This window comes from Drosophila navojoa, chromosome 2 (genome assembly GCF_054131105.1).
Source record: "Drosophila navojoa isolate 15081-1374.11 chromosome 2, UAZ_NAV_1.0, whole genome shotgun sequence".
NCBI lineage: Eukaryota > Metazoa > Arthropoda > Insecta > Diptera > Drosophilidae > Drosophila > Drosophila navojoa.
Genome location: NC_142890.1, coordinates 10,885,422 through 10,907,679, shown reverse-complemented (window position 1 = coordinate 10,907,679; position 22,258 = coordinate 10,885,422). Strand labels below are relative to the sequence as shown.

At 43.3% G+C, this 22,258-nt stretch overlaps 6 protein-coding genes across 10 annotated transcripts in view; 1 reads left to right on the top strand and 5 right to left on the bottom strand.

Annotated features, from left to right (window-relative positions):
* Positions 1–829, bottom strand: part of LOC108654511 (uncharacterized) — a 57,553-nt gene extending 56,724 nt beyond the window's left edge. Inside the window, exon 1 of the mRNA XM_089256490.1 lies at positions 710–829. The gene's annotated coding sequence lies outside the window, so the exon portion shown is untranslated. The remainder of the gene's footprint in view (positions 1–709) is intronic.
* A 492-nt stretch (positions 830–1,321) lies between these two features.
* LOC115564493 (uncharacterized) lies at positions 1,322–8,700 on the bottom strand. Of its 2 annotated transcripts, XM_030388851.2 has the most exons (10): positions 8,259–8,700; positions 7,942–8,173; positions 6,258–6,347; positions 5,936–6,074; positions 5,030–5,870; positions 4,767–4,967; positions 3,565–4,288; positions 2,686–3,504; positions 2,494–2,622; positions 1,322–2,226 (listed from the first exon to the last, which is right to left on the bottom strand). In XM_030388851.2, the coding sequence occupies exons 1-10, from the start codon at positions 8,342–8,344 to the stop codon at positions 2,071–2,073; spliced, it is 3,417 nt and encodes a 1,138-aa protein (XP_030244711.1). In that variant the 5' UTR covers positions 8,345–8,700; the 3' UTR covers positions 1,322–2,070. The 2 variants fall into 2 exon arrangements, with proteins under 2 accessions (XP_030244711.1, XP_089112601.1); XM_089256475.1 differs by lacking the exon at positions 6,258–6,347.
* Positions 8,701–8,771: 71 nt separating this feature from the next.
* Positions 8,772–10,698, top strand: PolA2 (DNA polymerase alpha subunit B). Its single transcript, XM_030388871.2, has one exon. It carries the CDS (start codon positions 8,878–8,880, stop codon positions 10,669–10,671), a length of 1,794 nt encoding a protein of 597 aa, XP_030244731.1. The 5' UTR covers positions 8,772–8,877; the 3' UTR covers positions 10,672–10,698.
* A 446-nt stretch (positions 10,699–11,144) lies between these two features.
* On the bottom strand, positions 11,145–15,793 carry LOC115564501 (uncharacterized). Of its 4 annotated transcripts, none has more exons than XM_030388872.2 (6): positions 15,574–15,793; positions 12,614–12,735; positions 12,402–12,539; positions 12,088–12,266; positions 11,905–12,027; positions 11,145–11,845 (listed from the first exon to the last, which is right to left on the bottom strand). In XM_030388872.2, the coding sequence occupies exons 2-6, from the start codon at positions 12,617–12,619 to the stop codon at positions 11,356–11,358; spliced, it is 936 nt and encodes a 311-aa protein (XP_030244732.1). In that variant the 5' UTR covers positions 12,620–12,735; positions 15,574–15,793; the 3' UTR covers positions 11,145–11,355. The 4 variants fall into 4 exon arrangements, with proteins under 4 accessions (XP_030244732.1, XP_089112680.1, XP_089112679.1 ...); XM_089256554.1 differs by having other exon boundaries at positions 15,741–15,761; XM_089256553.1 differs by lacking the exon at positions 15,574–15,793 and adding an exon at positions 14,913–15,519.
* A 963-nt stretch (positions 15,794–16,756) lies between these two features.
* LOC108654561 (filamin-A) lies at positions 16,757–18,282 on the bottom strand. The gene is made up of 3 exons (XM_018106022.3): positions 17,692–18,282; positions 17,230–17,613; positions 16,757–17,170 (listed from the first exon to the last, which is right to left on the bottom strand). Exons 1-3 carry the CDS (start codon positions 17,834–17,836, stop codon positions 16,875–16,877), a joined length of 825 nt encoding a protein of 274 aa, XP_017961511.1. The 5' UTR covers positions 17,837–18,282; the 3' UTR covers positions 16,757–16,874.
* A 380-nt stretch (positions 18,283–18,662) lies between these two features.
* TTLL6B (Tubulin tyrosine ligase-like 6B) lies at positions 18,663–22,174 on the bottom strand. Its single transcript, XM_018097949.3, has 6 exons — positions 21,553–22,174; positions 21,194–21,490; positions 20,978–21,131; positions 20,262–20,893; positions 19,677–20,187; positions 18,663–19,256 (listed from the first exon to the last, which is right to left on the bottom strand). Exons 1-6 carry the CDS (start codon positions 21,990–21,992, stop codon positions 19,137–19,139), a joined length of 2,154 nt encoding a protein of 717 aa, XP_017953438.2. The 5' UTR covers positions 21,993–22,174; the 3' UTR covers positions 18,663–19,136.
* Between the last annotated feature and the right edge of the window lie 84 nt (positions 22,175–22,258).

Sequence of the window (22,258 nt, the reverse complement as noted above, 5' to 3'; positions counted from 1 at the left end):
CAGACAAATGCAAGTCGGCACAGATACATTAAGTATACGTACATGGACAAAGTATTTACTCAAGGAACTCTAAAACTCCACATTACATATAAATCTTGCTCGCTTTTTTGGGGTTGATGCGAACGTATTTGTATTTGTGTTTGCTTTTGTATTTGCCTTTATATTAGAAGTCAACCCACTGCGCCACAGAACCGCCCCAAATAAGAATTCGCCTAGCAGCTAGCCGGGGAAGCCCTCTCTTCAGCCAGGCACTTCAAATGATTTCCATGGCACTCAGGAAGTCGCCTCTTCCGGCCAAAAAAAATATGAAGTAGGGAACCGAAGCCTCTCCCATTTTCATTTGCCGACACTTTTTGTTGATTTTCTTTATGTTTCGCTCATTTGCTGCAGCGCATATATGTATGTATGTCTATCTATATATATATAAATACATATATATATCTATAGATATATATTTCCATGTTTATATTGCCGGCATTGTTTGGGCCAGTCTGGAGTATTTGTCGCAGTCGGGAATTGGCAAAGCACCAGCTGCAATTACACTTACCAAGCATGCCCAACACAATTGACTCAAAAAACATTCCATTTTTTAAATCACACACAAAGGATTATCCCTCTCACACACACACACACACACGCACACACACTCGACTGCCTCGAACGCACCCTTCGGCCATTAGGAAGCCCCAACAATGAAGGTTAAACTTACGCTAAATAGCTGTCGTCGCCAGCCACACTCCCGAGAGCCACTTCTAATCCTTCCTTCTGCTTTACTGGCGAAGCACTTCAACAACCGCTTCTAATACCGCATGCTGGGGAACGTGCAAAATCAATAGCGGAAAAAAATCATAATTAACTTATGAAAGCCGAACTGAAAATGCCCTTGGGCAGCGCATTTTGAGAGCTGTATAAAAAATGCTAGGCATAAGAATTTCTAATACTTTAACAATGTGGAAAAAGAAAGATTTTGCGACCCATTCATGGTATATTTGTCAGTTTGAATTATAAATAAATACTCGAATTTATAAGTTTACCAAAAGTTTAAGTAAAATTTAACTTTAAAAAATCTTTTTCGACTTTTTTTCATCGTTTTTCCGTATCCAGTCTTAGTAGAACCCATTCGGCTTTAATCCACTTCAAGAATAGTTTGAAAAGACCCTTCAGACCCTTCTTATAATATATACTACTCACATTAATGAAATCACTCCCGGGTAGACTCCGATTATTGACGTGATTCATATATATACATATATGTACGTATATGGCTTAAAGGCTGTATGTATCAGCTATCACGTGCCCATATAAAAAATGCCGGCTTCAGTTAAGTGCACAATTGGCATACCCCAAAGGAGCTGCGCATATCTTTACTTCTTTACACATATTGTTATATAGTATATTAAATAATTACCACAAGCTAATTATCATTATTAGTCATATAAGTGTATGTGTGTGAGCGTGTGTGTGTGTGTGAGAGTGTGGCTTTAGAATTACTTTGCATAATAATGAACAAAATATACAATTGGCTCTCAGTTAATTTTGTTCTTAAATAACAAGCAATAAAATATCAACTAATTTACAAGCACACATACACAGCCCCACACATACATCCATACATATATAGTTCACACAGAATTGCCATTAGAAAATAATTAACATTAGAAAACATATGATTTTTTGTTTTGTCAAGCATAAACGCTCCTCGAATATCCATCAACAATTCACATATATCAGTATAAGTATATTGTATATATATACTATATGTAAGACATTACACGATCTGACTGATCTTAGATAGCGATATAGTTTAAATATATAAATAAGCGTTAATGCTATTTCAATTAATCCGTACAAAATACATATACACTTGTCATAAATACAATTAAATACACACAGAGGGGCAAAAACAAAAGCAAATACACAAAAGTAAAAAAAACAAGAGATTTTCACGCAGCTTTTTTTTAGCCTTCTTTACATTTACCGTTTGCCCACCCACGTTCCCTTTCCCGATTCTGTTTACCACCGTTTGCCGTTTGCTTCCAGCGACTAATTGACATATCGACGGCGCCTCGATTAATCCGCAATGGCCGTGTAGGGCAGACTGCTGTGTTTGGGCTTTGTTTTATTGATGAACACCTTGATGGCGCCATTGAAATCGGCACTGACCAGCACATAACCACAGCCCTTCTTGTGCTGCTCCACCAGCGGATCTGGCTGATTGTTTGCCAGCTGTATAGAACGAGAGAAACATGAAAAAGTTATTAGTCTATAACAATTGAACAGAGTCAAACAAAGGTGCTTCAACTCTGTGGACTGTGTAAAGTGTGCTTTATAGTGTTCTGCATGGTGATTCATGACTGAAGCAAGGGAATGATTAAAGCATGAAATGCCGTATTGAATATTACTACAATCCACATATGTATGTGGGTTCTGGTAAACCAAGCAAATCCGTATAAATAATTTACTATAATCCATCAGTTATAAGTAAAATCCCACCTTATCATTTGAAATTTCATCGGGGTCCGGTTTGATAATCGCCTCCGGATGTGGCGCAAATATGGCACAGGTGACAGTAGCATTGTGTGCTTTGATGCCCTCCCAGAAATCGCTACGATCTCGACGAACCTGTAAAGGAAGACATTACTAAATGCTGCTAAGCCGATAGAAACCAATCGATAATTTTCTTACCGAGCTCAGCTTGGAGTAGTCGTGATTCGTTTTCCATATGTAGATGCATTGGTTCTCAGAGCCGGCAATTATATATTTACCATCATGGCTAAACGAACCCTTGATCTGCGATGACACATTTAGATAGCCCTTATACTTGCAGGACAAATTCAGATCGCGCAGATCATAGAGACGCACACGGCTGTCATTGGAGGTGACCAGAATTTTATCCTCGCCCGGCATGGGTTCTATGCCGCTGATCTTGCGACCAATTCGATTTTTTCCGCGCGTGGATCGCACATGGATCTGCGTGTGATACTTTAGCTGGTCCGTGTTATAGAAGATGCACCGACCATCATAGCTGCCAACCACGGCGAATTGTCCGTTCTGACAGAAATTGGCCGCAGTGATAAGCTTCGTCTGGCCATCGACCTCGTTCCAGAGCGCCACCTTTTTATCAGGTATGTTCCACAAACGCAGCTTGCCATCCAGACTGCCGCTCAGGAAGTAACGATCGTCGCGCGGATGAAACGCGATTGCCGTGACGAAGTCAATGTGCTGGAAGCAGCAGAGACACTCCTTCCGGGAGATATGCCAGAGGCGTACAGTCTTGTCCATGCTGCTGGATAGTATAAAGTAGTTTTTCGACCAGCTAACATCAAGCAAATCCGAAGTGTGGCCATTATACGTGCAGAAGGGCTTTGGCATGAACGGACCCGTGCACTTCTCGGCGGCGGTAGCCATGGCAATGGCCTCCTCAGCAGAATGCTGGGACACCAGCGACTCCTGCGATGGCGTTGGCGAGGACTTCTGATCCGCATTGTATTTGTTGCGCATGTCCTGCAAAGAAATTGCTCTGTTAGCAAGGTATATAATCCCAAAGTGCGCGCCACGACTTACCTGGAAGTAGGGGTACGCATCTTTCAGCACCCAAATACGTAGCACTTTGTCCTGCCCAGCGGTGGCCAACAGGCGTCCACAAGAGCTGAACTTCATGCACCACACGGCGCTGGTATCCTCTCCGCTGAGATCTTGCACATGCTGCAGCTTGGTGAACTCGTAAGGACCCTTGTTAGAGGAGGATGCTTTGATTTTGATATTTTGCTCGGGATTCATGGCGTCCACGATGTCAGCCACGTCCTCTTTGTGGCGAGCATGTGACACCTCTGACGCAATCGACTTGGCCTTGTCCACCGTCTTACGCATGGTGCTGCCAAAGAACCGCTTAATACGCGCAGTTTTCTTCTTGAGGCGACTGCCATCCTCCGTTTCCAGTTCCTCCTCATCCGGTTGCTGTCCCTCAATGCTCGGCGGTATGCCAATTACGCTTTCCTCATCCGATTCCTTTTGAATGACCTCCAGATGGGATGTCAACTTCAGTATATGCAGCGAGAGCGGATTCCAGCCCTCAGGCACTGGCGGTGAACGCACTTCGGATAGCGGCATATTCTCGCCGGTATCCAGATTCTTGACAGGAACTTGCTCGAGTATTTCAAAGTCCGTTAGTTGTTTGCCCGAATTGGTGCGCGTGCGCACATAAATATTCATCTGCCTGAGCACATCCTCATCTCCAGCGGACTTGCGACGCTCCTTCTCGTTGGCAGCCCTATATAAGGCCGTATAGCTGTGAGGCAAAACAGAGACATACATTAAAACTTTTGAAATTACATTAAACGCAACTTGCGAAAAGAACTTTAGCGATAGATGACTAGCAATATGCGCTATCTATACAATTTGTACTATATTTAAGATTTGTTTAACTAACTTCAGGCACATCCTCCATGTCTTGTACATTAGGTATAGTTCAATCGGATTGCTGCGAAGAAAACTGGAGATATGTACAATCAATTTCACTTAACTAAAACTAAAGTTCATTTGATATGCCTTGACGATAGTCTAGGAATGGACGAAATGTTACTATCAAGCTATATCTACATATTTCAAGACTGAGAATGGAAGATTATTGTCTAACTTGTAGTCTACCTATTGAATATTCTGTTAACTTATTCTGTTCTCGTTTATATCCTGTCATATTCTGCATTATTCCTATCCTAAACCCTTATCGCCCATTTCCTAACTCAATATGATTTGCTCAAGCCTACCGTGTGGCACTGCCCAAGCTATTGGAGCCACTGCCCGCGAGCTTGGGTCGACTAGCGTTCTCCATGAGCATTTTCTCAATGCGCTCAATTTCATCCTGAGATGGTCCTTGCGCCTTGTTGCTCGCCTCGTCGCGCGGCTTAACCACATAGCCGCCTTGTATGGCCTTGAACAGATTAAGGCCCTGATTTGGGTCAATCGAGCTGTCAGGAAAAAAAAAACTATTAGCCATAGTAATATATAGATATATAGATTGCCATCTCACCTGACGCGACCTGGCGCCGAGTTGCTCTTGGCCGAGTTTGAGGGACTTGGTTTCGAGTAGACGGACGTGACGCTGTTGCCCAACGACTGTGATGGTTTCATCATGATGCCCGCCGTAGAAACGGGCCGTACATGGCACGCATGACTCGTGGAGGCGATTTGCGCCAACGACGAAGGCGTCGTGGTGGCCGTGGAAGCGGAGGCAGACACTATTGTGCTGGTGGAGGAGCAAGTGAGCGTGTTGCTGGACGTCTTGATGCTGACATCATTTAGCGAGCTTTCGAACTGCTTGACAATGTCGTCGCGTAGCTGTTGCTGCACATCTCGCACACTCTGCACGGACCGCGTATCGCTGTCGGTGTCCTCCGTATCACCTGCTGGTAATCGCATGCCATCATTCATATTGAACTGCTCCGAGGAGCTGCTGGAGAACTTCCGTGATTTTTTCTTACGTCGCGGCGGCGCCACTGGTCCACTAGATGTTATGGAGTCGGTGGTCTTTGAGTGAGCCAACTTGGTGCTGGCTATCACATCCGGTTCTTGGAGAATCTGTGGTGGAATTGCAGCAACTGTCTCATCGCTCTGCTGCACATACTTCGTAGATGTTGCTGATGCGGCATTGACAACTGTTGTGGCTGTGGACATGGCCATTGTTGTGGTGGTGGGCGGCGGTGTCTGTCGCAGCTGCTGTTGTTGCTGCTGTTGTGGTTGTGTCTGCTGTTGTTGTTGCTGTTGTGTCTGCTGTGTTTGTTGTTGTTGCTGGAGCTGCAGCTGCTGCTGTTGCTGCTGTTGCTGTTGCTGGGCATTCATTGAGGCCAGCGATTCACGATCAACGCTGATTGCTATGTGAGAAAAATAATTGTGTGTGAGTGAGTGAATGCGAAACGATTGCTACATGCGTGCTCACCTGACGGATCGATGCTGCCCGCTAAGATGCGACCCACACGGCCCAATGATGTCATGCTCTGTATGCTCATCGTATCGCTCTCAATGACCTTAAACGGATGTGTGGGTCGGTTGGTAAAAACGCCATCCATGGAGCTGTTCTGTGGTTTGGATCAAATAACAATAAAGTTAGCCAAGCATTACAAAAAAAAAAAAAAATAAGCCAAAGCAAAACAAAAGCAAGGAATAGTAGAAAAAAAGATGCTTAATCGTGAGCATTATATATATAGATACGGCTAAAAGCTAATGGCTACAATTTTGATGTAGATAAATAGATATAATACCTGAGAATCAGGTGTGAGTGTATTTCCTGGATTATCATCTTCATCGTGGTTCATGCATTTACGTAGTTCTTGAAAGCGTTGTCTACCAGACTATATGGCACGATATACATATACATATATATATTTATATATATATATATATTTAATTGGTTTTATTTTTTATTGAATATATACAACATATTTATGATAATTGAAATTTATGTTCATATTTTTAATTAATATTTTATTTTTTTTTTTTTTTTTTTTTTTTTTTTATACCAAATGCGCACAAAATATGAAAATAAAAAGCAAATTACAAATAAATTAACAATGTATGTAAATTAAATACATGGTAAAATAAGTAAATAAAAAACCTAATTTATTTGTTTAAGCTAAGCAATGAGTCTAGTTCCGCCTGAAACTGGGCCAATAAAATACGTATATTAGTTATTATCAAGCTCAACATTTACGGAACACTCGACGCTATTTGATAAGAGCTATTACCTTACGTCCTCCCTCCTAGCTCCCCTTAATAGACAACTCTGACTATTATAATATATTGCGAGTAGAATGTGAATGAAAACGTGCTGCGGCGTATTACACCTGCTTTATGGGCCAAACCCTGACCGAAAATAATTATTAATTGTTACGTAAATAAAAAATAGGAAAAAAACGATAAATAATACACACCTGATAAGAGCACGAAGCAACAATTATTATCAGTGTTAATTCTGATAAGGACAAACTTTGATAATTATTGCGTTAATCAGAGCGCGGGGCAACAGTAAAATCACTTTAATATTGTTAATTTTATAAATAGTTAACAAATGCCCGGGAACAAATTAAATTCATTTACATGATGCCAAAAATAAAAAAAAATTGGTCGAAATATAAAAACAAGTCAACAAGTGGCATATAAAAATATTTTATGAAATCAACAAAGTGCCTTAATAGATGGTTCAATTTATACACACACATATATATACATATATATCTATATACATATATATACGAGATGAGCTACAAGAAGAGCTATAAATAGGTATTCAAATGTGATTGATGAGAAATGAAAGTTTTCACTGTATTTTCAATAAAATATTGCTTAAATATGCACAAACATATTATACAAGAAAAGAAAAAAAAAGAAGAGGAAACTCTCGCTTGCTAGCTTAGCCATATACTAAACCCATTAAGTAGCCCTCGCTGTATTTATATGCGCCTGTCGGACCGGCCGCCTGATGACAAGCTGCGGCAAATCTCTGACAAAGCTACGCAGCTCACAGGGGCGCAAACGTGAATTATAAAAACAAACACAACACAAATGGGTTGCTTGAGTAATAGAGAGAAAACCATATGAGCAGACAAACCATATGGATGGCAACTGGGGAAGAGGGGGCCAGGCAGAAGAAGGGGTAAATTAATTTGTATTGTTTTAGTTTTTGGGGGAAGCGCAGTGAAATCGGCACATTTAAATTTGCATTGATTTTGTTTTTAATTCTTTTTTGTTTTTTTCTTTGCACACAGTGGGCAACAGAGCAGAAAGGGAAAACGCGAGACGTGTTAAGAATTTGTAATGGGTACGAGCGATTGGCTCTAAAAGGAATGGGTATGACAACTGAACAGCTAACAAAACATTTGGTATCATTAAGGCATGCACTCAAATCAGAGCAAAAAGCAATTTATGCCGCCCACTCACAGCACTTACCACGCCCTTCACTGCCTTGGGCTCGACGAAAATGCCCGCCGCGGCCGCTGCAGCGGCTGCAGCCGCATCCTGTTGCTTGAGCCGAGCGCCCAGGCTATTGGTCGGGCTGCGGGTGGCGGGTGTGTTGGCGCCAATGGGCGTTGCATCGCTGTCCGAAGAGGCGGCCGCATTTACACGCACCGCTGGCTCCGGAAAGATGAACTCCTGTGCGCAATCCGCTGGCAATTTACGACTGTAACAACACGAAAGAGTAATACACACGTCAATAGGGTGAGTCACTGCATGAGTTGGAGGGTCTGAGCGGGGGCTCCACTTACCAGAGTGTTGCGGAGCGATTAGGTGTTGTATCTTCGGCATCAAAAAATTCCTCAGAGCTGTCTGAATCCGTTTCCAGTTTACTCATTTTATATGTGCTGTGCCTGAATTACCTAATCCGCTTTCTGTTTCGTTTATTATTTTAATATGCAAATTGACCAAATTATGTTTTCTCCGTGTTGTTGTTGCTGTTTGTGTATTGTTGCTGCAGGGCCGTTGTTGTTGTTGTTGCTACTGCTGCTGCTGCTGGTGTTTCGGCTCCTAGTTTTGCGTCATTTTCTGGTGCTGCATGAGCGCAACAATCTTTCTATTTAACATATTGCACACCTTTCTAACTAATGTTTTTTTACTACAAATTTAATTATTATTAATTTAGTTATACGCCCGAGAAAAGGTCTGTTCTGTTGCATTGACTATTGTAATGTGTTGGACAACGCATCACCCACCGATTACAGTGCTGTCGGTCTATCGGTTAAACCAATCGAATTTTCGCTGTGAATGTCAATTGCAGCTGGTAACAGACGGCATGTTATCGGTTTCCCGCCAAAATACCATTCGGTAAAAGGTTGTTTACTAACCGTAGCTAAATAATTGTTTACAAATTAGACAGACGCGAACTAAATGGAAGCCGAACTACAACAGCAATTTGACGAAATGGGCATAGAGCCGAGTGGCCCAGTCTTGGAAAAATGCATGGAACTCGCTCTCACCTACAGCATTAACGATGCTACAGAATTCGTGGAGCAATGGATGGCATTCAGTTTGTCCCACCTTAATGGAGATGAGCCGACGAACGAAAATCTTGGCGAATTCGAACGTAAGGTTCTACAAGTGAAGCGTGAAAAGATCGGCAACAAGAAGACAACACACTACACCAAATCCCAGCCCGCTGCATTGGAAGCCAGCTCTCTAGCCACCTACGGCCTGATTGAAGATGATCCCATGATGGATGAGTATGTGGGAAAATCTGGTTCCCCACAGCCGAGTACGCCTAAAACAGTAAATAAGCAGAGTCGTTTGAAGAGTGGTGCGGCCTTCAGCCCGGCCAGCTTTACGCCACAATCTGCAAAGAGAACTCCAGCTGCGCATACAACAACGACGAATGGAAAACCTGGTGATATTGTAGACTCCTTTGGTCATCCCAAGCTTATAACAGCCTGCACGTGGCAGTCGAAGATCGAGCAAACGCTACCCGTGGTCCAGAAATTGCTTCATAATGATGCCCCATTGACAATCTCTAATCTGAGGTACATGAACGATCTGCTCTACGACAGATGCGATGATCTCCACGATCGGATCGTCGATATTGGCCAGGCCTTGGTGGAGAAAAAGCTGGGCAGCACTGGTGCCGCCGAGTGCAGCTGGTATCCGCAGGATAGACACACGCTGGACGCACTCCACGTACTCCATGCCGTGGGCATGATACATTCCGACGATGACGGGCCACTGGATGCGCACTCCGCGCTGCTAGCCGTGCTCAATACGGACGAGAAGTGTCTGGCCCTCAACTTTTCGCAAATCAAGTCGGCTAGCATATTCCCCGGCCAGGTGGTGCTAGCCAAAGGATTTATACCACGCGGTGACACTTTTGTGGTGGAAGAGATCTACACAGATCGAAAACTGACGCCGCCACCGCCATTAAAAGTGGATCGCGATGTGCACTTTGTGGTTGCTGCCGGACCGTATACCCACAGCACGGATTTGTTCTACGATCCGATGCACCAGCTGCTCAAGTATCTCCAGGAGCACAGACCCGACGTGCTGCTACTGACGGGTCCCTTCCTAGATGCCGAGCACAAGCTGGTCGTCGAGCTGGCCGAGACCTTCGAGTCGTTCTTTGAGAAGATGATTGCGGGCATCATGGAGGCAGTGGGCACCAGCACCACAGTGCTGCTGGTCAGCAGCCAGAAGGATGCCATGACTCCAGCAGTTTATCCCACACCATCGCCAATGGTGCGCAAAACATATCCCAATTTGCATATGCTACCCGATCCGTCGCTGGTCGATCTGGATGGCATCACGCTGGGCGTCAGCTCCACAGATGTGGTGGATCATCTGCTGAGCCAAGAGTTTGCCGCTAACGCCGGCGAGCGCATGCATCGCGCCATAAATCATCTGTTCAATCAGGGCACCTTCTATCCAGTCTGCCCGCCAGCCGATGAGAACATGTCCTACGACTCGCAGCTGGCCCAGAAATATGCACAGCTCAAGCAGCTGCCCAACGTGCTCATCCTGCCCAGTGATCAACGGCATTTCATACGGCTGGTCAATGATTGTCTGGTCATCAACCCGGGACGCTTGGCTGACAATAAGGGCGGCACCTTTGCCCGCTTCCTGATCACGCCCACTGCGCCCACGGCCACGTCCAGTGCGAATATGTTTAACAGTGTCGCGTGTCAAATTCAGCGCATTTGAAGCTAATAAAATTCCAACTTTACAAAACATTTGTGATTCATTCTAGTTGAGGGTATTACAATAGACTGTAATATATATGTAATCCTGTTCAGATAAACCCGGATTTCAGTTCACCTTCGACTTTGTTTTTGTCTTTTTTTTAAAGCGTTTATTCATTTAGGTTTTTGTCGTTTACAGCTAACAGTAGGAAATGATATCTAAACATATTACATATAATCGTATTGTACTTTCTATACTCTACAAATCAAGTGTTTGTGTACGTGTGTATTTGTGTGTGTGTGTGTGTATGTGGTGTGTATTGATTCCACTACATCGAACTCAATTCGAAGCACAGCGAAATGCTCTGGCATACAACTAAAAAATTTATTGTATATTTTTACTATACAAAAAATACTGCTGAAATCGTTTACAATATGATCTAAGCAAAACTGACCGATCTCTCTCAGTTGCTGTTTGCAGATATATAATTCCTGTTTCATTTTTTTTTTTCGTGTTTTTTTTTTTTTTTTTGTTTTTTGTTTTCTTTAAATATTTTTAAGTAACTCTGCGCCACATTTGATTTAAGTAAATTCTGGCTGTTGCCCTTGTTCTTGGATTCGTGGAGCTGAAAACTACGACCGCCACGACGATCGTCCAACAACTCCCGCGGATCGGGTTTTAGTTGTTGGGCTCCTGCTTGTATTGTTATTGCCGATTGTTCACGCCCTCAGGATTGTGCAGACTAACGCCGGGCACACTGCCCATGCTGTGCTCCATGTTTTTAACAACCACATAGTTTGTCATGTGGCTGATGGCCTCGTCCTGCAGCCGTTCCGGCCAACGTCGCATATAGGACTTAATAAAGTCGGCAAACGCGTCCACTTTATCGGGCGTTGTCTTGTGTGTGTCCACAATGTTTTTTACAATGTCCACGAATTTGTCATAATCTTCATGGGACTTTTTGATTTTATTATAGTTGGGCACGCCGCCATTGGTATTGCCACCTGGGCCGGTTCCACTGGCGCCGGCCGTATTCTGCATCTGCTGCTCCATATTGCTGTCGGCGAGCCGCGCCGAGGCAGCCGCCGCCACAGCTGCCACCGCCGCCGATGAGGCCATAAAATTATCCACATTGCCCGCATTCGGCGGCGGCTGGGAGTGGTCCATAAAGTGGCGATGCATGCCATACTCCGTTCTGCAAGCAAACACCAATTAATATCGTACAATAAATATGTGCTCAGATTTGCTTTTTACTTGTAGAACCCCTCCGTATTGTTGCTATTGAACTCTTGCTGAGACATTGGATTTTTCCAAACTGGTGACTCGGATGTCGATGGTAAGCTGCTGGCATTCGAGGAGCTCGTCATGCGTTTGTCTCTGCGGATAGATTTGAATTAGCCAAGGGGCATATTGATTGTCATTGGCTGTGGCACTCACTTGTAACCGGTGTGTGCAGCCAAACTCTTGAAAACATCATCCACTTGGCTGTAGAACTTCCACGTGCTAATGATGCCCGTTGTCTCAAATGTCTTTTGCTCCTGTCTGTAACGCTGTGTTAGATTATTAACCTTAAAGTGTACTTCTAGCGCGGTAACGGGTACGCCAAGACCCGTTAGCTGTAAAAATAAGAGCGGAGGGAATAGACATTAACAAAGGAACTAATGTATTCAACATAGCAGCAGTTAATTGGATAATTGTAGTAAATTGAATTGGCATTGAAATTATTTGTATTTGATTTGCCCATTACTCACTTGCTTTGCCATAGCCACATAAAGGTGTCCATTTCGTTTGATTGTGCGCAATTCATAGGCGCAAACTTTCCATAGTTTAATTAGCTCTAATACTCCACTATCCTCCCATTGTCGGCGCTTTTTGTTGAATTTTTCATACTAACCAGGGAGAGAGAGAGAGAGAGTAGAGTCAGTCAATATATAATCAGAATCTACAAATTTAGCATACTCACAGGCATTTCACATGGGTCTCACTTGCCACAAACAGTTGCCCAACAAAATTTGGCTGCGAATCGGAGCTAGACATGGAGCACGCTAATCAATATGGAAACATAATTGCACCTCAGAACCGCACCTGATATATTCAAATAATATTACAGTTAAGCATCGTCGTTATTTTTCGGTTTCTTTCATAGTTTTGATACAGTTCTTCAATAATGCATTTCTTCAGTTATTAAAATTTCTAATTTACAAATTTCTATTTACAAATATTTGCATGCAAATATTTAAGCTCGTAATATTTAATTTATTGTCCGAGGATTTGCATATTTTAAAAGTCGTGAATCACATTTAAACTCGAACCTATTTTGTCCAATAATATTCAAATCAGAGGGTAGTAAAAATGATTTGCATTTGGCCATAATGAGGGAACGTAGTCTTTAAAGTATTTGCACACATTCTTCTGTTAATATACAGTGTGCCACTAAAGTCACCGTACTCTTGTTGTATTTGCGCAAATGACACTGAAACTTGGACAAATTTTTGTTAAATTAAAAAATGTTAATGCAGGATTATAAACTAATATATTTTCTTCTAAACTAAAAAAGAAAAACAGTGAAATTTCAAACTTAACATAATAATATTAATTAAAAACAAAAGGAACTCCAATGTCTGCGTCAACAAAAGTCTACGTACTCTTACAAACTAATAGAAACTTACTAACTATAAGGAACAATCTTTTTAATTAAACTGCAAATTTAGTATCTAGTGGGATAACCCTTCATCTTAATCACCTCTCTGAGGCGATTTGGCATTGAAAGCACCAATTTTTCGATATATTTGGGATCTAACGCGCAACACTCCTGGTGTAATGCCTCTCGCAGGCGGTTTTTGTTGCTTATTTGGTGCTTCCTTATTTTTTTTTCGAGCATATTCCAAACATGCTCGATTGGATTAATATCCGGGCTCTGTGGCGGCGTCTCTAAGAGATGTGGAGTGTTGTACGCGAGATACAACCTAGTATTGATTGCTTTATGTTTAGGGTCATTGTCCTGTTGAAACCAGAAATCAGACCCAATTCCAAGTTTCTCGGCGCTGCTCTTTAAATTTTTTTTTAAAATATCAATGTACACATATTGGTCCATCACTCCGTCGATGAATTCCAAATTTCCGACTCCTGCTGCAGCTATGCAACCCCAAACCATAATACCTCCGCCGCAGTGTTTTACGGTTTTTATTGTATTTTTGGGGTTCAGTGCTTCTCCTGGTCTCCTCCAGACGCGGAGACGCCCATCTGAACCAAAAATGTTATATTTAGACTCATCTGAGAAGATAACCTTCCGCCAGAAGTCCATTGGTTTGTCCACATAGGCTTTGGCAAACTCTAAGCGTTTTCTCCTGAGGCTTCTTGCGAGGCGTGTTGGACCTAAAGTTATAGGTTTTAAAGGCTCTACGGACTGTTTCCGGGTGAACTTCTTTGTCAATTGTTCGACCCAGCTCTGACGCAACCTTCACTGCGCTACAAAAAGGATCCTTGTCCACCAGATGCTTTATTGTGCGCTTGTCACGATCGGATAGTACAGGTGGCCGACCAGATCTCTTGTTGTTTTTGATGCGCCCTTCATATTTGAATCTACCAATGACAGTCTGTATAGTAGACTTGCTTCTGGACATGATTTTTTGCTATCTCTGCATACGACTTTTGCTCCTTTGTGTGGAGATGCAAAATCTTTCCACGATCTTCAAGCGATAACTCTTTTCGTGGCATTTTTACTGCAAAACTCAAATATTTTGTCCAGCTCAAGCAAAACACGCCAACTATTAAGAATTTACTCATTATTGCATACATATTTCGAAAACCCCCGTTATTTTTAAGAAGAACGCTGGCGCCAGACAGTGCAAGAAAATAAGAGTACGTAGACTTTTGTTGACGCAAATATTTGGGTATATTTACATTCGCTGTAATATTGTGGAACTAAAATTAAAAGTAAATGTTTTTCTTTTATAATTTAGAAGAAAATATATTAGTTTATAATCCTGCATTAAATTTTTTTAATTTAACAAAAATTTGGCCAAGTTTCAGGGTGATTCGCGAAAATACAACAAGAGTACGGTGACTTTAGTGGCACACAGTATGTTTACTTTAAGCGCGCGCACCTGATATCATTGAATTACTTTTATAGATAAATTATCAAGAAAGGTTTCACATTTTGCCCGACAGCAAATAAAGTATTTTATACTATGTATGTATATGTATGTAACTATGAAGCTGAACCAGCGGCTAATATAATTTCATGGAATAATTGACGGCACCTGTTTGAGTGATAATGATTATGGTTCTAATAATGAATTTTAAATAATTATGTTTATATATGGTTTTTGGCACATGAAAACACAAAAATCTGGCAGCTCTCTACAATTGTGCACACACACACGCACACACATGCATAAACACTCACGCATGTGTTGCACATAATTAAGAGTATTAGATTATCATTAAGCTGTACACCGGCACATAATCACACACTCACACTCACATGCTAAGCTTAATGCTGGTAAACAAAAGACGAAATGCAAGGTGTAAAAGCACGCGTAGCGGGCACGAGACAACAAATAAGTAGAAGCTAACGCGACGGCAACTCAAATTGTACTGAAGCGGTATTTCAAGTATACAAAAGCTGCGGCCAAATGAAGATGCTACAGCAACAGCAGCGACAACAGCAGCGGCGGCAGCGGCAGCAAGAATGACGACGATGTCGACGTTGCCGCTACATTGGCACTTGCTGGCCCGCAGTTGATGGGGCCAACAGCAGCAGCAGCTGAAACAACAACAATACGAATATTTTGTTGTTGCCCGTGGGGGCAAGAGATGGTTACTTTTCTTGAATACACACACGCGTACAACTACAACAGTTTTTTCCCTTTGCAAAGAATGAAGATACAGATACACACACACACACGCACAGGTACATACTTTTCATTCGATTACGGCAATCGTAAGTTCAATGCTCATGAGCCGAGCATGAGCAGCAGCTGGTCGCGCAAACAGTGATACAAATACAACAAGCACAACACGCCAAATCCAAAACTTAATAATAAGTTAAATAATTTAATTTTAATTATGTTCAAGAACACACACACGGAAAACGTAGTTAGCAGCTCAGCTCGAGATATTTACCAACACTAATGATGGCAAGACACAACACGGCCATAATGATGTTCTACAAGCGAGACAGCGATAGCGCGCGCAACATGGTGTGAGCAGCGCAGCTAGTGTGCCTAGAAACTGCGCAGCGTTGCCACCCCGATTGTGTTTTGTGCAAAATATTCAAAATAACATTTGTGTGCATGTGCATGTTGAAATGTGCCAAGTTTAATTTCAAAGACGAACACAAACAATATGCCAATCAACCTAATACGCTGTTATCATACGTACATATATAGTACAGCCACGCCTACAGCAAGCTCAATGAGTAATGATTTTTGCGATGCGCTCTAGCTTGATTCCAGTCATGAGCATGACCACGTAATTTATCTTAAGCGCGCCAGTCGGCAGCAGCAGCTCGTTAAGGCGAGCAAAGCAAACGCATTATCATCATCATCAACTGCGACTGTGGCAACCTTTTGTGTACTCCCCCTCCCAGGCACTAACACTATGATAGGCAACTGCTATTGTTGGCGCGCATACAAGCACACACACACACACGCACGTTCGTATGCGACGTACGGCAGTCATCATCATTAGGTTGGATGCCATGCCACTCCCCTCACTGCCTGCCTGCCTAGCACATATACTAAATGCGAACGTCATTAGCGTCGGCTAAATAACAAAAAATGATAATGTTGCTCTTTCGTTTAGTTGTCGTCGTCATCAGTGTTGGTAATCATCATTAGATTGCACATAGAATGAACTTTAGCCGCGGAGTACGCTTCCCGCAACAGGCAACTGGTGGATGAGCCATTGACATAGTATTTTGAATGGCAACTCAACAAAAACAAAGAGCTGCCAATGGCTCGGTTCACGATGCGAGTCAACGATTTCGTTCGTCAGCGGAGTTCGTCATCAATGAAGCTAATGGATTGGATAAAGTTGTAATTACAACTATTAATTTGATTGGGAATTCATTAGTATTAAAATTTATGAAATAACATAGTTTATGCAATAATTGTAATATGTATATAAACACTACACTGTATACTTAGCCAAAATGTCACCCAGAAATAGTTGCCGAGCTAAAACCGGATCAGTTCCAAGCCTGCTTTGCGTGCTTCCAGTTACTCGGCACAGAGACTAAAGGGTGATCCTGGAATGTGTTGTTCACCCCACTTGACCACCAGAATGTAGTCGCCGGGTTCCCGCACCTGGTACGCGACACGGTATACATGCCGGCCCAGGTGCTTGACCAGCACCTCATCACATGGTCCCTGTGGGCCCAGAATGCCCACAAATAGCATATTAATGCCGGCAGAGCTGGCATCCACCGTGAACTCGTTCCGCTCGAGCAGATTGACATGGGTCAGACCCAGGCCCCGACTATGTACTTTGCTCGCATCGGATTCGAAGTGGGGCACTGCATAGCATATGTACATATATGAGAATTGTGAACACTTGAATATATGGGACACTCACTTGATGGATTGGTAGCTGCATGTTCCTTCCCATCCTCAATTGGTGTCGGTACTCCAGCTATGGTGACTATAATGTAGGGCGACTTGGGCAACGGCACGGAATTGCACTTGATGTGCACCTTATAGAGGCCCGCCTGTGTCAGCTGACATTCCACCTGAAAGCGTTCCGGATCCAGCTGCGTCAGCTGCAGTGGCGCTCCGTGCTGCCCGCTGGGTGTCTCGAGGCGCACATCGAAATTGCCCTTCACCCCATTGCGCTTGATGACGAAACTAATCGTGGAATTGACGCGCACCGCGCCGCTGGGCAAATGCAGCAACTGCACCTTGCCCGCGTCGGTCAGTTCGGGCGCAACATAGACATGCGGCGGCTCTGTGGGATACGCATCTGTGGTGGATTTATAAATAGCCAGCGATACGTATATGTATATATCTGTATGTTTACTTCCGCATGTGCAACACTCACCCGCATCGGGCGTGCGCTGGTATCGACCGAAAATACAACTCTCCGCACTGCTGCTGACATCGCCGAGATCGGCCAGCCCCTGGGCCTGCCCCGCGGCGCCCGCTGCGCTCGTATTCAAGCGAATCTCCTGCGACACTCGGAACATGCCGCCAAACACGCGCGCAAGAATTTACACGATGCAATCCCAACTAATCTGGCAAATTGCCTTTTCAATAAACTCTGTAAATTCTTCCTCTTTTTCTCCAATTTACGAGCGCTGTCTGACGTGGCGTTGTCTGCGCCGCTGCTATTCCTTGGCCAGACTGAAGATCTGCTGCTGTGCAGTGCCTCCCGCTCTCTCTCTCTCTCTCTCTCTCTCTCTTTCACTCTCTCAAACACTCGAAAATGCTCTTGAGAATTTCTCAATATTTTCCATTCACATCTATAGAAACACGCGCCCAAATGCAAAACTGAATGATGTTTCTTGATTTCTCAGTTTGATCCGAGATGGCATTCTGCCAAGAGAAAGCATATGAAATATATAGAAATGTGATCCACAATTTATTTATTTTAATTTGCGTAGTACGACCAATAGGTAGACGAAAGATTAGCGAGATTCTATGTGAAATCATTTATTTTTATTTTCTGATATATTTATATCAAATACAAAATATCTTATTTTAGGCTCAATTGAATTTCTAATCTGGAATGAATTGTAAATAAGGAAAAGCAAGAGCAATGCACAAGCTAGGGAGGTAGTCAGAAAAACAATATGTTATTCTTGGGATCAATAAGTAGATAAAATGTTAATATATCTACATTTAGTAAAATATCACTGAATTCAGAGTTTTAGCATTACATTTCTATTTTATTCCATTACTTTGATTTACAGGTTTATATCGACTTTTATTTACATACATACATACATATGTACATATGTATCTACATTTAGCATCTGTTTACTTTGTTCATGACCCTCGCACACAAACAAATTTAGTTAAATAAAAACGTAAAATTTTTAACAATTATTATTTTGAATGCAATTTGTTAATTTCGGTAATATAAACATGTTTCATTGGTTTAGACCACAATTACTGCACATTACACATTACATCTAAATGGAGTTTCTCCCGTACGGCCAATGCTATGCGATGCAGTTAATTAAAATTTCAAAATACATATTAACAAATTCATAACCACAAACACCATTACAGTTGTAGACATACATACACATATATATATATATAGATAAATACACATATATACATACATATACAGATACGTATGTATGTATGCATGTACATTGCTTTTTTGCAGAGCCAAGCTCATCTGCGACCACCAAATTGAAATAGACCTCGATCTTGTCTGTTGATTTGAATGGGGTTTTTTGATTTTATGCACTATATATTTAGACTGTACATCGCTTCTATCTCAACTGCCCCACCAGTCCTCTTCTAGGCCAACGCTCACGTAGCTCCCGTAGCTCCCGTTATATCATAACCACATTGCAAATAGTGATACAAATTTGGAAACGTCGATATATCTGTATTGCTCAAATGACCAAACTGGAAGAGCAGTGAGTATATCTAGAGTTGAAAAGAGAGAGGATCGTTAGAGAGAAATTCGAATAAAGAGTGAGGGAAATCGAGTAAGGGAAATGTTGCTTGAAATATCACAGTCTTATCTATCGGTTAATATCTGACTACGAAAATCTGACTAAATTGAAAAGAAGTATTCACGGTAATTCAAGAATTAAGGAACTATCTATGCAGCATGCAGAAGAATATTTCGTAAAATACTCTTCAGCAGGAAGGCAAGCCAAGTCGATCTTCCTGTGTGTCTGTCCGTCTCGTGAACTATCCATCCGTGTGAATTCAGGGATCTCATAAGCCACGAAAGCTAAAAACTTGAAAAGGCGATCTAATCTAAATGCATTTTCCTATATATCGCAGACAGTAGCCCATCCCAACCAGGATATCTCCTTCATTTGGAATAGTTAAGCTTACGTTCTCTGTAATTTTTAGATTCTTTATAGCATCGGTGCGCATCTGTTGCCAGGTATTCCGCAAGCGCTCCTCAGCCTCGGATATAAAGCCGGGTGCCCAGTTCTCCTTCAGACGGAAGAGATTCAGGCGATGCTTCTCGCGCGCTATACGGGGCTGAATCAAACGTTTGCGCTTGCTGCGAGAGTTCAGCATTTGCTCCTGTTTCGCCTTCTTTTCCTCGATCTGGAGGCGCATCTTACGTGCGAGATCCTCGCGCTTCTTGCTGGCCGCCGTCTCCTGGAAAATGGACACCAGATTGGTCTGGCCAAAGAACTTGCCGTAGTAGTTGATTCGACTGGGATCTGGTGGTGGCATGATGCGACGAAAGTTCCCCATGTGACTCTCCTCCCAGGCAATTTGCTGGGCCAGGGAATCGGCCTCTGGCTCTGGTGACTGCTCCTTGTTCGTAGGACTACCTTCCTTGTTGGGCAAACCCTTGGTAGCGCCTGCCACAAGGCGTGAGCGTTGCACGCTGCAAAGATGGAATGAAGAGGGCGGTTGGGGTTAGCCATTAAGAGATCCTGATCTACTCTAGCATCTACTCACTCGCTCTTGGACTTGAGCAGGCGCTGCTTGACGCGTTTGCGATCCTCTCGCAAAATCTGCTTCTTATCCGCCAGCACGGTGCTGACCAGAGATAAGGTATCCCTGATGAGTGGCCTCTTGACCTCACGGTCGACCTGCTCGTTGGTGTGAAAGCTGGGCGAATGATTCACCTCCAGTATGTACGGCTTCAGCTTCCAGTCCACCAGAATGTCGAAGCCGAGTATCTCGAAGCAGGCCTGTATGGTATCGTGGCCCGGAAAGCAGGCATGGTAGTTGTGCTTGAGCACCGGCCACGCGCTCAGCACGGTCTTGATGATGACGTCGTCCACATTCGACCAGAACTCGCCCACGTCATAGTTGTGCCTGCTCATCCAATTGTTAATGGCGCTCAGCTTCCGTTTGCTGCCGCAATCGTCATTGTCGCACAGATCGTACTGGGAGTTGCGTTTGTTCACCGAGTAGTTGGTCAGATGCATGTACAGATCGTGGGCATTGCCCGGAGTGGGCTCCACATATTTGTTGGTGGCGAACCGTGCCAGACCCTCATTGTAGACGTAAAGCCGTAATGGGTCCACGGACGTAATCAAAGTGTAAACGCGCAAATCGAATTTGTAGCCATCGATGAGCAGCGGCTGCAGAGGTTGAAAAGGACGAGAGGGAGAGAAAGAGTGAGAGAGGGATATATGTAGGTGAATATTGGAAGGAAAACTGCATACTCGATGTATATAGGTCTGACAGATGAGGCGCTCGTTGGGGCCAATGGTCTTCAGATCGTTGGTCAACCAAATGCCGCGGCCCTGAGCGCCTGAATCCGGTTTCAAAATGAACGTGCGCTTGTGATTCTGAGCGTAGTGCATTGCGTCGCCATAACTGGGAAGCGGAAATTAGAGATGGGGTAGATGAAAGAGAGTGTCCGAAAAACTAAGACTTACTCAGCGGGTAACATCCAGGTTTTTGGAAATATTTTGTAGTCGTGTGGATACAGTTTGAGCATGCGATTTAGGTTACGTGAGAGCAGATCCTTGCGACATATTTCGATCATGCCCGGAAAATGATTGATCTGCTGAAAGCGTTTCATGTTCTTGAAGAGCTCGACGCCGGGAAACGAATCAGACCACAGGATATTCCACAATTTCGACTCCTTGACCAATTTATAACCCAAAGATTTGGAGATGCGACCGATCATCGCGTAACGCGAATTTGATACACAAATTGCGTTCTTTGAATCACTAATCGGAGTAGGGAGAATAGAATAGAAAGTTCGATCAACCAATGTAAAGAGGGATCTCACCAAACTTTCAGAATTTCCTCGCGTCGTGGAGAGGTATCTGTTCGGGCTGTGCAGGCCACACGAAACCGCAAATGGTTCAGATCTATATAGCCCTCGACTGGCACCTGGTCATTCAAGCCGATTGTCTTGACCGGCTGAAATCCTTGTCCGCCCTTCAGGCGTGGCTGTGCCACCGCGCCTGCCTTCTTCTTGCTGTGTTTGACCTTGGGCGGGGAGGGGTGTCGGCGCGGCGAACAGGTCTCCGTCAGGGGGCCCGCCAGCTGGGACCATTCCAATTCAATGACGGGCGCCACGCATTTGGACTCGGACAAGGCCATTTCCACGCCACGTATGACTGGGGTGCGCAGGCCCCGTTGCTCTCGATCCTTTCGTATTTTCTCTTTTGAGAAATTGCGCAGCTCCTGAATTCTTTTGTAAAACTTGGAATTTTTCAAATTCATAGTGTTTGTCAATTGGGAAAAACAAATTGAGCTATCCTGTGTTCTATTTAAAACGAAAATTATGAACAAAGTTGAGTCAAAAATATTTGTTATTGACGCAAGTACAAATGACCGAATTGACGGTAGAATCAAAACACTTAGCTAACGCAGACCCAACGGACTACGGACTACGGACTATGGAATGTGTTTAACACTAACAAATTGACATTAAAGGCAAAGGAATATTTTGGTAAACTCTTCTAATTTCTTTGCGACTACGATTGATC

What these genes read in the sequence shown, in the direction of transcription:
- LOC115564493 (XM_030388851.2), bottom strand. Translation starts at nt 8,344, where the DNA reads ATGAGTAAACTGGAAACGGATTCAGACAGCTCTGAGGAATTTTTTGAT. An exon ending in AATCGCTCCGCAACACTCTG is followed by an intron (nt 8,174 to 8,258) that starts GTAAGTGGAGCC and finishes GTGTTGTTACAG; the next exon opens with TCGTAAATTGCCAGCGGATT. An exon ending in GGGCAGCATCGATCCGTCAG is followed by an intron (nt 5,871 to 5,935) that starts GTGAGCACGCAT and finishes TTTCTCACATAG; the next exon opens with CAATCAGCGTTGATCGTGAA.
- PolA2 (XM_030388871.2), top strand. Translation starts at nt 8,878, where the DNA reads ATGGAAGCCGAACTACAACAGCAATTTGACGAAATGGGCATAGAGCCG.
- LOC115564501 (XM_030388872.2), bottom strand. An exon ending in GCTGCACACACCGGTTACAA is followed by an intron (nt 12,028 to 12,087) that starts GTGAGTGCCACA and finishes ATCTATCCGCAG; the next exon opens with AGACAAACGCATGACGAGCT. An exon ending in AATACGGAGGGGTTCTACAA is followed by an intron (nt 11,846 to 11,904) that starts GTAAAAAGCAAA and finishes GTTTGCTTGCAG; the next exon opens with AACGGAGTATGGCATGCATC.
- LOC108654561 (XM_018106022.3), bottom strand. Translation starts at nt 17,836, where the DNA reads ATGTTCCGAGTGTCGCAGGAGATTCGCTTGAATACGAGCGCAGCGGGC. An exon ending in CCAGCGCACGCCCGATGCGG is followed by an intron (nt 17,614 to 17,691) that starts GTGAGTGTTGCA and finishes AATCCACCACAG; the next exon opens with ATGCGTATCCCACAGAGCCG. An exon ending in TGCAGCTACCAATCCATCAA is followed by an intron (nt 17,171 to 17,229) that starts GTGAGTGTCCCA and finishes TATGCTATGCAG; the next exon opens with TGCCCCACTTCGAATCCGAT.
- TTLL6B (XM_018097949.3), bottom strand. Translation starts at nt 21,992, where the DNA reads ATGAATTTGAAAAATTCCAAGTTTTACAAAAGAATTCAGGAGCTGCGC. An exon ending in GAGGAAATTCTGAAAGTTTG is followed by an intron (nt 21,491 to 21,552) that starts GTGAGATCCCTC and finishes TACTCCGATTAG; the next exon opens with TGATTCAAAGAACGCAATTT. An exon ending in ACCTGGATGTTACCCGCTGA is followed by an intron (nt 21,132 to 21,193) that starts GTAAGTCTTAGT and finishes TCCGCTTCCCAG; the next exon opens with TTATGGCGACGCAATGCACT.